The sequence below is a fragment of the Pristiophorus japonicus genome, chromosome 12 (genome assembly GCF_044704955.1).
Source record: "Pristiophorus japonicus isolate sPriJap1 chromosome 12, sPriJap1.hap1, whole genome shotgun sequence".
Lineage (NCBI taxonomy): Eukaryota > Metazoa > Chordata > Chondrichthyes > Pristiophoridae > Pristiophorus > Pristiophorus japonicus.
This window is the reverse complement of record NC_091988.1, coordinates 60,769,888-60,785,228: the sequence shown is the minus strand read 5'-3', so window position 1 is coordinate 60,785,228 and position 15,341 is coordinate 60,769,888. Positions and strand designations below refer to the sequence as shown.

Here is a 15,341-nt window from a genome sequence, read left to right as displayed (position 1 = left end):
GAGAGCAGGCGGCAGCAACAAAATGTAAACGATGGTCTCGCCAGTGTGTCATGGGAAATTGATCTGAATGACCCTGTTTATGTGCTAAACTATGGACATAGTCCCAAGTGGATTGCGGGCACGGTGATAGCTAAAGAAGGGAGTAGGGTGTTTGTAGTCAAACTAGACAATGGACAAATTTGCAGAAAGCACCTGGACCAAACGAGGCTGCGGTTCACAGACTGCCCTGAACAACCCACAGCAGACACCACCTTTTTCGAGCCCACAACACACACCCAAAGGATCAATGACACCACGCCGGACCAGGAAATCGAACCCATCATGCCCAACAGCCCAGCAAGGCCAGGCTCACCCAGCAGCCCTGCAGGGCCAACAACACGCCAGCCCAGCGAGGGCACAGCCAACACAGCAGAACAAACATTTGTACCGAGGCGGTCCACCAGGGAAAGAAAGGCTCCCGACCACCTCACCTTGTAAATAGTTTTCACTTTGACTTTGGGGGGGGTAGTGATGTTGTGTATCTGTAAAGCATGCACTCCCATGTTCCACCACCAGGGAGCTCATCCCCTGAAGTCCCAAGGGATCCCAGCATCCCTTGGGAGCACTGTATATAAGCCAGCCCCTATGGCCTGTTCCTCACTCTGGAGTGTCTTATTAAAGACTGAGGTCACTGTTACTTTAACCTCCCTGTGTGCAACCTCTCGGGAGCCTCTTATCAACAAAGGCAGACATCGATGTGGAGATCAACATCGCCTCCAGTGCGCTAGTACAGCCTTCGGCCATCTGAGTAAAAGAGTGTTTAAAGACCAGGCCCTCAAATCTACCACCAAACTCATGGTCTCCAGGGCTGTAGTAATACCCGCCCTTCTGTATGGATCTGAGGCATGGACGATGTATAGAAGGCACCTCAAGTCGCTGGAGATATATCACCAACGATGTCTCCGCAAGATCCTGCAAATCCCCTGTCCTTGTTCAGACTAACATCCCCAGTATTGAAGCACTGACCACACTCGATCAGCTTCGCTGGGCAGGCCACATAGTTTGCATGCCAGATATGAGACTCCCTAAGCAAATGCTTTATGCGGAGCTCCTTCATGGTAAACAAGCCAAAGGTGGGCAGCAGAAGCGTTACAAGGACACCCTCAAAGCCTCCCTGGTAAAGTACGACATCACCACTGACACCTGGGAGACCCTGGCCAAAAAACGCCCGAGGTAGGGAAAGTGCATCTGGGAGGGCGTTGAGTTCTTCGAGTCTCAACGCAAAGAGCGTGAAGAGGTCAGGCGCAGACAACGGAAGGAGCATGCGGCAAACCAGCCCCACCCACCCCTTCCCTCGACAAATGTCTGTCCCACCTGAGTCTGTGGTTCTCGTATTGGACTGTTCAGCCACCAGAGAACTCACTTTGGGAGTGGAAGCAAGTCTTCCTCGATTCCGAGGGACTGCCTATGATGATTAATTGCCTGGAGTGGCCTTGAACCCACAACCTTCTGACTCAATGGAAAGTTCTCCAGTCAGCCAAGAGTCAGAAGGTTGTGGGTTCAAATCCCACTCCAGGGACTTGAGCACATAAATCTAGGCTGACACTCCAGTGCAGTGCTGAGGGAGTGCTGCCCTGTCGGAGGTGCTGTCTTTTGGATCAGACGTTAAACCGAGGCCCCGTCTGCTCTCTCACGTGGAGATAAAAGATCCCATGGCACTATATCGAAGAAAAGCAGTGGAGTTATCCCCAGTATCCTGGCCAATATTTATTCCTCAATCAACACAACAAAACAGATGATTTGGTTATTATCACATTGCTGTTTTTGGGAGCTTGCTGTGAGCAAATTGGCCGTTTTATTTCCTACATTACAACAGTGGCTACACTTGAAAGGTACTTCATTGGTTGTAAAGCACTGTGAGATGTCCGGTGGTTGTGAAAGGTGCTATATAAATGCAAGTCTTTCTTGTTCTTTTAAGATCACAGACTAAGTATTCAGCGGCAGCTTGTTTGAGGACCAGAGTGTGCTCTCAAAAGCACAAATAATCTTTGCAGTCCAGGTTTTTGCACCGGAAATATCCAGTTATTTTGGTAAAACAGACACCAGCTTAACCCACCCCTCACCCCCCGCACCCCCTTCTCCCACCCTAGCCGTCACATTCTCATGTGTAGCATGTTAACTTACAGTTCCAGGAAGATGAAATATTCCTTGCGCGTTTCAAAGACATCCACCAGCTGTAATATGTTCGAATGCTTCACCCTGGGAGAGAACATAAAGCATTTCAGCATTGACTGCAGAAGCAAGAAGGTTATTCTCCCTAAAGACAGAAAGAGGGGGAGCAGAAATCAATAATGGCGAGAATTACAAATCGCTGAGAAACTGGCCCGGGTTTTACAAAATTTAACTGAGCTTAAATTAACCTCTTGATTTTGGAAACACATTTGTCTACCAGTGCTTTTATTTAAAGTTTACCGGCGGAAGATGGTATCGAAGGGGTGATTTGCTGAATATGTGTCCATGCCTTCGATGTTTGGATACAGGCTGGTGGCTATAATATATGCGACTATGAGTATGCTCACAGGTTTGTAGAGCTGTTGACGAGGTTGACGGGACTGGCTCCGCAAGGGCCGGGCGTGGAAGTCGTCACCTCGGCTTACGCCGATGACATGCTCCTCATGATCGAGGATCCCGTTGACCTGCGGAGGATGCGTGATTGCCAGGAGATTTACTCAGCCGCATCCTCCATCAGGATCAACTGGGAGAAATATTCCGGACCCCTGGTGGGTCAGTGGCAGATGGACTCCCTGCCGGAGGAGCTCAGGCCTTTTGCCTGGAGCACGACCCATCTCCTCTATCTGGGAGTCTACCTTAGCCCAGACGAGGAAGCCTGGCCGGCAAACTGGCAAGAGTTGGAGGCCAAGGTCGCTGCCCGCCTAGGGCGCTGGACAGGACTGCTCCGAGTGCTGTCCTACAGGGATTGAGTGCCGGTCATAAACCAGCTGGTGGCCGCTATGCTGTGGTACCGGCTGGTCACTTTGACCCCTCCCCCTGCGTTTGTCGCCAAGATACAGAAGAAGCTGGTGGACTTCTTCTGGAATAACAGGAAGCACTGGGTCTCTTCTGCAGTCTTGAGTCTCCCGCTTATGAAGGGCAGTCAGGCGTTGGTGTGCGTCAGCACCCAGCTAGCGACTTTCCGTCTTCAGACCCTGCAGAGATACCTTTACGTCGAGCCCCCCCCTAGGTGGCGTGCGCTGGCGACATATTTCTTCCGCCAACAGCAGACCCTCAATTATGACACGCAGCTCCTGTTTGTGAGCCTGGGGGGCATCAGGACCGCCGTCCAGGGGCTGCCTGTATTTTACCAGGAACTCACCAGGGTCTGGAACAGAGTCACTGCCAAGCGCAGCTCTTCACCGTCTGGAGTGGCGGCTGTCCTGCAGGAGCTGCTGCTCAGGAATCCGTACCTCCACGACCGAGGTTTTAGGTGGCAGTCGGACGAGAGGGCTGTGGCTGGCGAGGTGACCAGGGTGAGGGACCTGCTCGATGGCGGAGGAGCGGGCTGGCACGGTGCCTAAACTGGGCCAACGACCGCTGCGCGGCCAATGCCATCGAGTCGCTAAAAACAGCTCTGGGCCCTGACTCCGTTAGGTGTGTCGAGGAGGCTCAACCACGTGGGGATATCCCGTCCGAACTTACCCCCGTCCGGACGGAATTCGTCATCGGTGCGAAGCCCCGAAACTTCCCTCGGGAGCCGGCGCCTCACAACTTGAGCTACCTCGGGGAAATCCCCTCCGTGCCTTTCAGTTCTGCGCGGAGGGGTTTCCTGTACGGGCTGCTCCTGCACACTCTCAACCTTGCCATCCTCGTCTGCCATCCGGACACGCCATGGTGCACCATCTTGCCATCCGGAGAAGGCAGGGGTCCCCGATGGAGTGCACTCTACGTGGGAGTCCTCCCACTGTTTATTGGGGACTTGGCCTGGAGGGTGGCGCACAGAGCAGTCTCGTGCAATAAATTTTTAAGTCGGTTCACGGGCTCCCAGGCCGCCTGCAATTTCTGCGGTCTGGAGGAATCCGTGTTCCATGTTTTTACGGAATGTGCGAGGTTGCAGCCCCATTCCATTATTTAAAGGGGCTGCTCCTCAAATTCTGGTTGCACTTCAGTCCCACACTCCTGATCTTTGGGCACCCTGTGCGGAGGGAAGCGGGTAGGTCCGAAGGCCTCCTCGTAGGACTGCTCCTGGGCATGGCCAAGGGGGCCATCAGCCGGTCCAGGCAGCGGGCGGTCGAGGGGGTCATTCAACCCAACTGCCTGTCTCTCTTCCACGCTTACATCTGAGGCAGGGTGTCCCTGGAGATGGAGCACGCGGTGTCCACCGGTACGCTCGCGGCCTTCCGCGAGGGGTGGGCGCCGGTGGGACTGGAGTGCATCATCACCCCCCCAGCAACCAAATTTTAATTTGATTTTATATGTTTTAAAGTTTAATTTGTTTTATTGCTGGGTTTTAGTGTCCCCCCCCAGTTAGGGGGCACTTGTGTAATTTGCCTCTCAGTGCCCAAAAAAAAACCCCAAAAAAAAGGACACTTGAGAAGTGTTTGTAGTGTCCCCTTCCTTTACTCAGGGGGCACTTGAACTAACTGTTTATTTTTGTTCATAGTGAAAAGAGTTGTAGCGCTGTTGACGAGGTTGATGGGACTCGCTCTGCAAGGGCCGGGTGTGGAAGTCGTCACCTCGGCTTACGCCGATGATGTGCTCCTCATGGTCGAGGATCCCTTTGACCTGCGGAGGATGCGTGAGTGCCAGTAGATATATTCGGCCGTATCCTCCACCAGGATCAACTGGAAGAAATGTTCCGGACTCCTGGTGGGTCAGTGGTGGGTGGACTCCCTGCCGGAAGAGCTCAGGCCTTTTGCCTGGAGCACGACCCATCTCCTCTATCTGGGAGTCTACCTTAGCCCAGACGAGGAAGCCTGGCCGGCGAACTGGCAAGAGCTAGAGGCCAAGGTCACCGCTTGTCTAGGGCGCTGGACAGGACTGCTCCGAGTGCTGTCCTACAGGGATTGAGCGCTAGTCATAAACCAGCTGGTGGCCGCTATGCTGTGGTACCGGCTGGTCACTTTGACCCCTCCCCCTGCCAAGATACAGAAGAAGGTGGTGGACTTCTTCTGGAACAACAGGAAGCACTGGGTCTCTGCCACGGTCTTGAGTCTCCCGCTTAGGGAGGGCAGTCAGGCGTTGATGTGCGTCAGCTCCCAGATTGTGACTTTCCGTCTTCAGACCCGGCAGGGATACCTTTACTTCGAGCCCCATCCTAGGTGGCGTGTGCTGGCGACGTATTTCTTCCGCCAGCAGCACGGCCTCAATTACGACACTCAGCTCCTGTTTGTGAGTCTGGGGGGCGTCAGGACCGCCGTCCAGGGGCTGCCTGTCTTTTACCAGGAACTCATCGGGGTCTGGAACAGAGTCGCCACTAAGCGCAGCTCTCCACCGTCTGAAGTGGCGGCTGTCCTGCAGGAGCCGCTGCTCAGGAATCCATACCTCCACGACCGCGGTTTTAGGTGGCAGGCGGACAAGTGGGCTGTGGCTGGTGAGGTGACCAGGGTCAGGGAGCTGCTCGATGGCAGAGGAGAGGGCTGGATGGTGGCAGATGTGCTGGCACGGCGCCTAAACTGGGCCGATGTCTGACACGGGGCCAATGCCATTGAGTCGCTAAAAACAGCGCTGGGCCCTGACTCCATTAGGTGTGTCGAGGAGGCTCAAGCAAGCGGGGAGATCCCGCCCGAACTGACCGGACGGAATTCGTCATCAGCGCCAAGCCCCGAAACTTCCCTCGGGAGCCGGCGCTTCACAACTTGAGCCGCCTTGGGGAAATCCACTCCGTGCCTTTCAGTTCTGTACGGAGGCGTTTCCCGTACAGGCTGCTCCTGCACACTCTCCACCTTTCCATCCTCGTCTGCCGTCCGTACACACCATGGTGCACCATCTTGCCATCCGGAGGAGGCGGGGGTCCCCGATGGAGTGCACTCTACGCGGGAGTCCTCCCACTATTTATTGGGGACTTGGCCTGGAGGGTGGTGCATGGAGCAGTCCCGTGCAACAAATTTTTAAGTCAGTTCATGGGCTCCCAGGCCGCCTGCAATTTCTGCGGTCTGGAGGAGTCTGTGTTCCATGTTTTTACTGAGTGTGCGAGGTTGCAGCCCCTATTCCACTATTTGATGGGGCTGCTCCTCAAATTCTGGTCCCACACTCCTGATCTTTGGGCACCCTGTACGGAGAGGAGCGGGTAGGTCCGAGGGCCTCCTCGTAAGACTGCTCCTGGACCGGCTAAGGGTGCCATCAGCCGGTCCAGGCAGTGGGCGGTCGAGGGGGTCGTTCAGCCTGACTGCCTGTCTCTCTTCGCGCCTACATCCGGGCCAGGGTATCCCTGGAGATGGAGCATGTGGTGTCCACCGAATCTCTCGCGGCCTTCCGCAAGAGGTGGGCGCCGGAGAGACCTGGAATGCATCATCACCCCCGGCAACCAAATTTTAATTTGATTTTATATGTTTTAAAGTTTAATTGATTGATTGTGCCGGATTTTAGTGTCCCCTTCCTTTTAGCCAGTGGCCACTTGTATAATTTGTGGTTTTAATTCCCAAAAAACCCCACAAAAACCCCCAAAAAACAAACAAAAAAAAAAGGGCACTTGAAAACTGTTTGGAGTGTTCCCCCCCCGCTCCCTTTTAATCAGGGGGCACTTGATTAAATTGTTTATTTTGTCTTCAACAAAAAGAGTTGTAGAGCTGTTGAGTTGGGAGTGGCTTAGCCAGTCATGTGATATTCATAATACTCAATAAAACCCCAGCCAGTTGGTTTCATGGGATCCATGATGAGACAGGTGGTTGTGAGCCTGGGAGATGAACTGGTATTGTGTACTGTGATTGTTAAACCTTTTGCTAATAACCAACTAGTTCTTAATAGCAATGTGTTGCTATGAATTCTTAAGCAAAGAACCCATGAAGCAAATACATTACAGTGGCAGACAAGCTTCAACACTGCCCCCAGCAATGCTACTTGATGCTATCCGGACACGCCATGGCGCACCATCTTGCCGTCCGGAGGAGGCGGGGGTCCCCAATGAAGTGCACTCTATGCGGGAGTCCTCCCACTATTTATTGGGGACTTGGACTGGAGGGTGGTGCACGGAGCAGTCCCATGCAATAAATTTTTAAGTCGGTTCACGGGCTCCCAGGCCGCCTGCGATTTCTGCTGTCTGGAAGAGTCCGTGTTCCATGTTTTTATGGAATGTGCGAGGTTGCAGCCCCTGTTCCATTACTTGAAGGGGCTGCTCCTCAAATTCTGGTTGCACTTCAGTCCCACACTCCTGATCTTTGGGCACCCTGTGTGGAGGGGAACGGGTAGGTCCGAAGGCCTCTTCGTAGGACTGCTCCTGGGCACGGTCAAGGGTGCCATCAGCCAGTCCAGGCAGCGGTCGGTCGAGGGGGTCGTTCAGCCCGACTGCCTGCCTCTCTTCCGCGGTTACATCCGAGCCAGGGTGTCCCTGGAGATGGAGCACGCAGTGTCTAGCGGTACGCTCGCGGCCTTCCGTGAGAGGTGGGCACCGGAGGGACTGGAGTGCACCATCAACCCCGGCAACCAAATTTTAATTTGATTTTATATGTTTAAAGTTTCATTTGTTTAATTGCCGGTTTTAGTGCCCCCCACCCCCCACCACCACCTCTTTAGCCAGGGGGCACTTGTATAATTTGTGTTTATACTGCCCTAAACCCCCCATCCCCGCTAAAACAAAACAAAACAAAAGGGCACTTGAAAACTGTTTGGAGTGTCCTCCCCTTTTAATCAGGGGGCACTTGAATTCATGTTTGTTTTGTTTACAACCAAAAAGAGTTGTAGAGCTGTTGAGTTGGGAGTGGCTTAGCCAGTCACGTGATGTTCACAAGACTCAATAAAACCCCAGCCAGTTGGTTTTGGGGGATCCACGATGAGGCAGGTGGTTGTACTGATAATATGTAGTGTGATTGTTAAACCTTTTGCTAATAACCAACTAGTTCTCAATAGCAATGTGTTGCTATGAATTCTTCAGCAAAGAACCCATGAAGCAAATACATTACAGTGACAGACAAGCTTCAACACTGCCCCCAGCAATGCTACTTGAAAAATTATCCCCCTTTATATTTAAATATCCAATCCCTTAGTGGCTGTTCACATCTCGAGTCCTATGAACCCAACATAAGCTACCTCTTACCAGCTTTAGTTGATTTGTATGGAAGGGGAGAAGTGTTTGGCACAAGTTCAGTAAAAAGTGTTGATTCTGGACCTGAAAGTGTCTGTGGTCCATGACATGCATTTCAATCAATTTACAATAATCGCATTGTTGGGTAGTGGCGGGACAAGATGCGGCCATAGTAAAGTGGGTGGAAGGAAGCGGTGTCACCTGCAGATTCCTTTTGTTGTTAGTGCCAATAATCTGTATTTTTTTTAAATAAAAGGGGTGTTTCTGCCTAAATATGGAGATTTTGGGCTAAGTTTGGAAAAGTCACCTGCTGCATCACTACATTAACAACCCTGAGCCCCAGTGCCAATCTACAACGTGCTTTCAATACTTAGGTCTTTGTGTCACTGGAGCCTGCAGTGAGATCACTTGCTGCTTCCCAGAGCTACTTTGGTTATGTCAATGAATAAAGTCTGGAGTCAAACCAGCTAAGTATTTACTCATTAAATTATTTATAACATTTGTTTTTTTTTCAGTTATGGGTGTTGCTGGCAAGGCCAGCATTTATTGCCCATCCCTAATTGCCTTTGAGAAGGTGGTGGTGAGCCGTCTATTTGAACCGCTGCAATCCATGTGGTGAAGGTACTCCCACAGTGTTGTTGGGGAGGGAGTTCCAGGATTTTGACTCAGCAACAATGAAGGAACAGTGATATATTTCCAAGTCAAAATGCTGTGCGTGACTTGGAGGGGAACATGGAGGTGGTGGTGTGCCTATGCGCCTGCTGCCCTTGTCTTTCTAGGTGGTAGAGGTTGTGGGTTTGGGAGTTGCTGCCGTGCATCTTGTAGACGGTACACACTGCAGCCATGGTGTGCCGGTGCGATGGAGGGAGTGAATGTTGAAGGTGGTGGATGGGATGCCAATCAAGCAGATTACTAGATGGTGTTGAGCATCTTGAGTGTTGTTGTCGCGTTTATTCATGTTGGTCTGGTGGGACATGAATTTCTGATTCTATTTTAGATATATGGACATTCTGCTGCGCTGGTGAGCGGTGCTCAAGTGAGTTGAGGATTTTGTTACAGCCAGTGTGCTTTGAGGCCTTGTACACTAATTGCTATTAGGAGCAGCATTCGGTTTTGAGAATATGAAATATTCAGGCCTTCAAAGCACAGGAGAAAAAGAAATCAACTAACCTGGGAGAATGAAATGAAATGAGCTGAAGTGTTTCTGAAAATATTTTGCGATTTGTTTTCTTGATTTTTTGACATCAAATTCTTTGTTGAAAATCCTCAAATTCAAGAAGCTCACAATATCAAGAGACACTCAGACAACTGACCCAGACTTTATATCAGCTGCTTTTACCATGCCGTGATTTTACGGAGAGCACATGCAACAAAGTTTAGTGTCTTTGCCTGCAATGTTGACCGGATGATACTGGCCTGGATTACAGAGACTCGTTTTGTGTGCCTGCATATAGTTCTTTGACATCATTATGGGCCTCTGTTTCAATCCACACATTTTTGACGCTACTATTGTCATGATACCAGTTGCACTAAACTGGCTCTGAACTTCTAGTGGAAAGCGCGTCAGTGCTGCCAGCAGAATAGGTCGGGTCTTTTATAGTTGCAAGGCCAGCTAACAGTAGGAGGGCTGCACTTTTGTCCTTGGCTGCACTGTCGTAACATAAAAGTAGCGACAGATCTTTCCTAGAGGGCTCAGGTCCCTGTAACATTGGCGGAGAGCAAGCTAATTACTTGTGGGTCCTGTTGTTTTGTAATTGTGAAGAACTTAAAAATTGTCAGGTGTGGAGTGTTCGATCAGAGAAGTTAAGATATCATCTGGTTGGTAGCAAATTGGAGATAAAGAGAAACCACTGGTGGGAGAGTTCTTAGACAAGGGGACACTCCCTTAAAACCAGAGCTAGGCCATTCCTGCGAGAATTGGGAAACACTTCTACATGCCCAAAGGGTGGTGGTAGAAGTACGGAACTCTCTCCCACATATATGGAGGTCACAGATCAGCCATGATCTCATTGAATGGTGGAACAGGCTCGAGGAGTTGAATGTCCTACTCCTGTTCTTATGTTGCCATGTAAATTAACCGCTCTCTAGTACCATCATGTAAATAGGACCAATGGGACCAAAAGCAGATGATAAAGTGATTTGACAAAGCACAAAGACTAAGGCATTTTTCAGAAAGGACTGATCAGGTAGCAATGACTCTGGTATAAACTATGGGACAAAACTTGGAAGTATAGTGAACAGTGAGGAGGAGAGTGATAGACTTCAGGAAAACATAGACAGGCCGGTGAAATGAATGAACATATTGCAAATGAAGTTTAACGCAGAAAAGTGATGCATTTTTGTAGAAAGAATGAGGAGAGGCCATATGAACTAAATGGTACAATCCTAAAGGGAGTGCACGAACAGAGAGACCTGAGGTATGTGTGTGTCATGTATGTAACCTTTATGTAACAACACTGCAATACTGTATATACGTAGGAAATGCACACCTTGACCACAGGGGCTGAACTTGTAGGAGACACTCCTCACCTGGTCATCCAGGTATATAAAGGGAGATCCCACGCAGGGTCATCACTTCTTGGTCCTGTGAATAAAGGTTCAGGTCATGGAGTGACCTTGTCCATAGAATGTGCCTCGTGTGGATTTGTGGTATTGTGTAAGGACTTTACATTGGCGACGAGAAACGGGAATCAACGACCCACGAGAATGGCCATCGGCAGCACAGATGAACGGTACTGTGTTGGTGAGGACTGGGACGATTTCATTGAGAGGCTCCAGCAGAGTTTTGTCACGAAGGACTGGCTGGGAGATGCAGCAGCCAACAAGCGAAGGGCTCATCTGCTGACCAGCTGTGGACCTAAGACTTACGCACTCATGAAAGACCTGCTAGCACCCGAGAAGCCGGCGGACAAAACCTTTGAAGAGCTCAGCAAACTAATCGGTGGGCACCTCATACCGGCGAGCAGCGTACACATGGCCCGACACAGATTCTATACACAACGACGTCAGGAAGGACAGAGCATACCGGATTTCGTTGCAGACCTCCGGCGCTTGGCCAGCCTCTGTAAGTTCACAGACGCCTGCAGGGGGGAGATGCTAAGAGATTTCTTTATTGAGGGCATCGGTCATGCTGGGATTTTCAGAAAGCTAATTAAGACCAAGGACTTGACCTTGGAAGCGGCGGCGTTGATGTTTCAGACTTTTATGGCGGGGGAGGAGGAAACCAAGATAATGTATGCGCGCAATTCTGCCTCCAACTTGGCGATGGATCAGGGAATCAATATCATAAACGTGACACAGAGCCCTGCAGGCAGGCAAAGGCAGTTCTACACACTCTTGGGTCTATTGCTACCTGGGGTAAGTCTCCAACAGAGACAATGGCAGGCTGAACGGACATTTACGCCCCCCCAGTGGACAATGCAGCCCGGGATTGGGCCATTGACACCCACTAACAGGGTGCTCAAGAGCAGTCAAAGGGACAATCAGTGAGGAATGTCGTGTAACAGCTCTTTTGTTCACAGCAATGGGAATCTCAGTTCATGCTGGAGGTGTGGGGGCAGACATGCTGCCAGCACTTCCAGGTTTCAACAGTTCATCTGCAGAAAGTGTAACCTCAGTGGCCATTTAGCCAGAATGTGCAGAAAGCCTGTAACCAGGCTAATATACGAGGTGGATGAACCAGATGAGAGGTCTGCGAGGCAGGATGACACTTGGGGAAAATCAATGGACGCTGAAGTTCAGCGGGTTCATGTGGCAAATATTCACAGCTCATATACCAAAACGCCACCTATGATGATGAAAGTCCTATTAAACGGCATCTCTGTACGCATAAGCTGGACACGGGGGCCAGCTAGTCTCTCATGAGTGTTCAACAATTCGAAAAGCTGTGGCCACTCAAAGCCAGCAGACCCAAACTAGAACGCATTGTGATGCAATTATGGACGTACACCAAAAAATCATTCCAGTGCTAGGCAGTGCAATGTTGGCGGTCACACACAATGGATCGGTGAACTGACTGCCGCTCTGGATTGTCCCGGGCAATGGTCCTGCACTGTTGGGGAGGAGCTGGTTAGCTGAGATGAACTGCAAATGGAGGGGGGGGGGGATGTGCACGCCATGTCATCTGTGGAGCGAAGTTCATGCTCACAGGTCCTACAGCAATTTGAGTCACTATTTCAACCTGGCATCGGGACGTTCAAAGGTACCTAAGTAGTGATATGCATCACCCCGGATGCCAGACCAGTGCACCACAAAGCCAGAGCTGTGCCGTATGTGATGCGGGAGAAAATTGAGAGCGAGTTGGACCAGTTGCTGAGAGAAGGCATCATCTCGCCTGTTGAATTCAGCGACTGGGCGAGCCCCATTGTTCCCGTCCTAAAAGCGGATGCCTCGGTCAGGATCTATGGCGACTACAAGGCCACTATCAACCGAGTGTCCCTACAAGACCAATACCTGCTCCCGAGAGCAGAGGACCTTTTTGCCATGGTGGCAGGTGGCAAGCTGTTCACCAAGTTGGACCTTACTTCAGCCTACATGACCCAAGAACTGACCGATGAATCTAAACTACTGACCACCATCACCACGCACAAGGGACTGTTTGTTTACAACAGGTGTTCATTTGGCATTCGATCAGTGGTCGCGATTTTTCAAAGAAACATAGAAAGCCTGCTCAAATCCATTCCCGGAACGATCGTATTTCAGGATGACATCCTCATCACGGGTTGAGACACCGAGGAACATCTCCACAACCCAGAGGAGGTGCTACGCCGACTGGACCGGGTCTAAGTGTGTGTTTCTGGCTCCTGAGGTTGAGTTTCTGGGCAGAAGGGTTGCTGCAGACGGGATTCGGCCCACCGAATCCAAAACAGAGGCGATTTGACGAGCGCCCAGGCCCTGCAACACATCGGAGTTGTGTTCATTTCTGGGACTCTTGAACTATTTCGGGAACTTTCTGCTGCACTTAAGCACATTGTTGGAGCCGCAACATGTGCTCCTGCGTAAGGGTTCTGATTGATTTTGGGGGGATTGTCAGGAACGGGATTTCAATCGGGCGCGGAACCTACTTTGTTCAAATAAGTTGTTGACCCTGTACGACCCCCGTAAGAAATTGGTTCTGACATGTGATGCATCGTCCTATGGAGTTGGGTGCGTGTTGCAGCAGGATAACGCTGAGGGCCAACTACAACCTATGGCTTATGCTTCCAGGTTGCTCTCTCAAGCTGAACGGGGGTAATGGGATAGTTGAGAAGGAAGCACTCGCATGTGTCTATGGGGTGAAAAAGATGCATCAGTACCTTTTTGGCAGGAGGTTCAAATTAGAAACGGACCACAAGCCGTTAACATCCCTGTTGTCAGACAGCAAGGCTGTCAATGCCAATGCTTCAGCTCGCATACAGGGATGGGTTCTCACGCTTGCTGCATATGACTACACCATCCGGCACCGAAAACTGCGCTGATGCGCTCAGCATGCTTCCACTGGCCACCACTGAGGGGACAGCGGAGCAAAGCGCTGAGATGGTCATGGCTGTCGATGCCTTTGACAGCGCAGGTCCTCCATCACGGCCCGCCAGATCAAAATCTGGACCAACAGAGATCCCCTCCCTATCCTTGATTAAGAAATGTGTCCTGACTGGGGATTGGGCACCCGCACATGGAGCATGCCCTGAGGAGGTCAGACCGTTTTACAGACGGATGGATGAGCTCTCCATCCAAGCAGACTGCCTACTATGGGGCAGCCGGGTAGTCATGCCCCAGAGTGGCAGGGAAGCATTCATCAGGGAAGTCCTCAGCGAGCACCCAGGCATCGTGTTGATGAAGGCCATTACCTGGTCACGTGTGGGGTGGCCGGGAATTGATTCAGACCTGGAACACTGTGCTCGCAGGTGCACGACGTGTGCCCAGCTCGGTAATGCCCCCAGGAAGGCCCCGCTCAGCCCGTGGCCCTGGCCCACCAGGCCATGGTCACGTAGACTACGTGGGCCCATTCATGGGAAAAATGTTTCTCATTGTAGTTGATGCGTACTCGAAATGGATCGAGTGCATCATTTTGAATTCGTGCACGACATCCACCACCGTGGAGAGTCTGCGCGCGGTCTTCGCGATCCATGGCTTGCCGGACATCCTTGCTAGCGATAATGACCCATGTTTCACAAGCTACAAATTCCGGGAGTTCATATCGGGTAATGGCATTAACCATGTCAGGACAGCACCGTTCAAGCCGGCCTCCAATGGCCAGGCGGAACGTGCAGTCCAAATCATAAAACAAGGCATGCTCCAGATTCAAGGACCCTCCCTTCAATGCCGTCTATCGCGTCTCCTACTGGCCTATAGGTCCTGACCGCACTCGCTCACGGGGGTCCCGCCCGCGGGGCTACTCTTGAAACGAACACTCAAAATTCGGCTGTCCCTCATTCATCCAGTCCTGTCCGACATTGTTGAGGGCAAGCGCCAGTCCCAAAGCGAGTACCATGACCGAAATTCAAGGGGGAGATGTATAGAAATTGATGACCCCGTATTTGTTCTCAATCACGCTTTGGGGCCCAAATGGCTTGAGGGTACTGTAATAGACAAAGAGGGGAATAGGGTCATAGTGGTTAAACTTAACAATGGGCAGATATGCCACAAGCATCTGGACCAAGTAAAAAAAAGGTTCAGCATTGACTCTGAGGAACCTGAGGAAGATCATGAGATGGTATTCACACCACCGCCAGTGAACGAGCAGCAAGAACATTCAGCAGCATGCACAGTCCCTGCGGTCAGCCCGGACAGGCCGGAATCACCACAGGTGACAGACACGCATACCAAGGCTCAACAACCAGAGCCCCAACTGCAGCGCTCCACGAGAGAGCGCAGACCACCTGAGAGACTTAACCTATGATCCCAATAAGATGTTGAGGGGGAGCTGATGTCATGTATGTAAACCTTTATGTAACAACACTGCAATACTGTATATATGTAAGAAATGCACACCTTGACCACAGGGGGTGAACTTGTGGGAGATACTCCTTACCTGGTCATCCAGGTATATAAAGGGAGGTCCCACGCAGGGTCATCACTTCTTGGTCCTGTGAATAAAGGTTCAGGTCATGGAGTGACCTTGTCCATAGAATATGCCTCGTGTGGATTTGTG

The 15,341-nt window shown here is 51.1% G+C and overlaps 1 protein-coding gene across 1 annotated transcript in view; it reads right to left on the bottom strand.

Moving 5' to 3' along the window:
• camkva (CaM kinase-like vesicle-associated a) overlaps window positions 1-15,341 on the bottom strand; it is a 147,722-nt gene that overhangs the window by 60,414 nt on the left and 71,967 nt on the right. Inside the window, exon 4 of the mRNA XM_070894922.1 lies at window positions 2,164-2,238. Within this exon, the coding sequence (XP_070751023.1) occupies window positions 2,164-2,238 (75 nt within the window). The remainder of the gene's footprint in view (window positions 1-2,163; window positions 2,239-15,341) is intronic.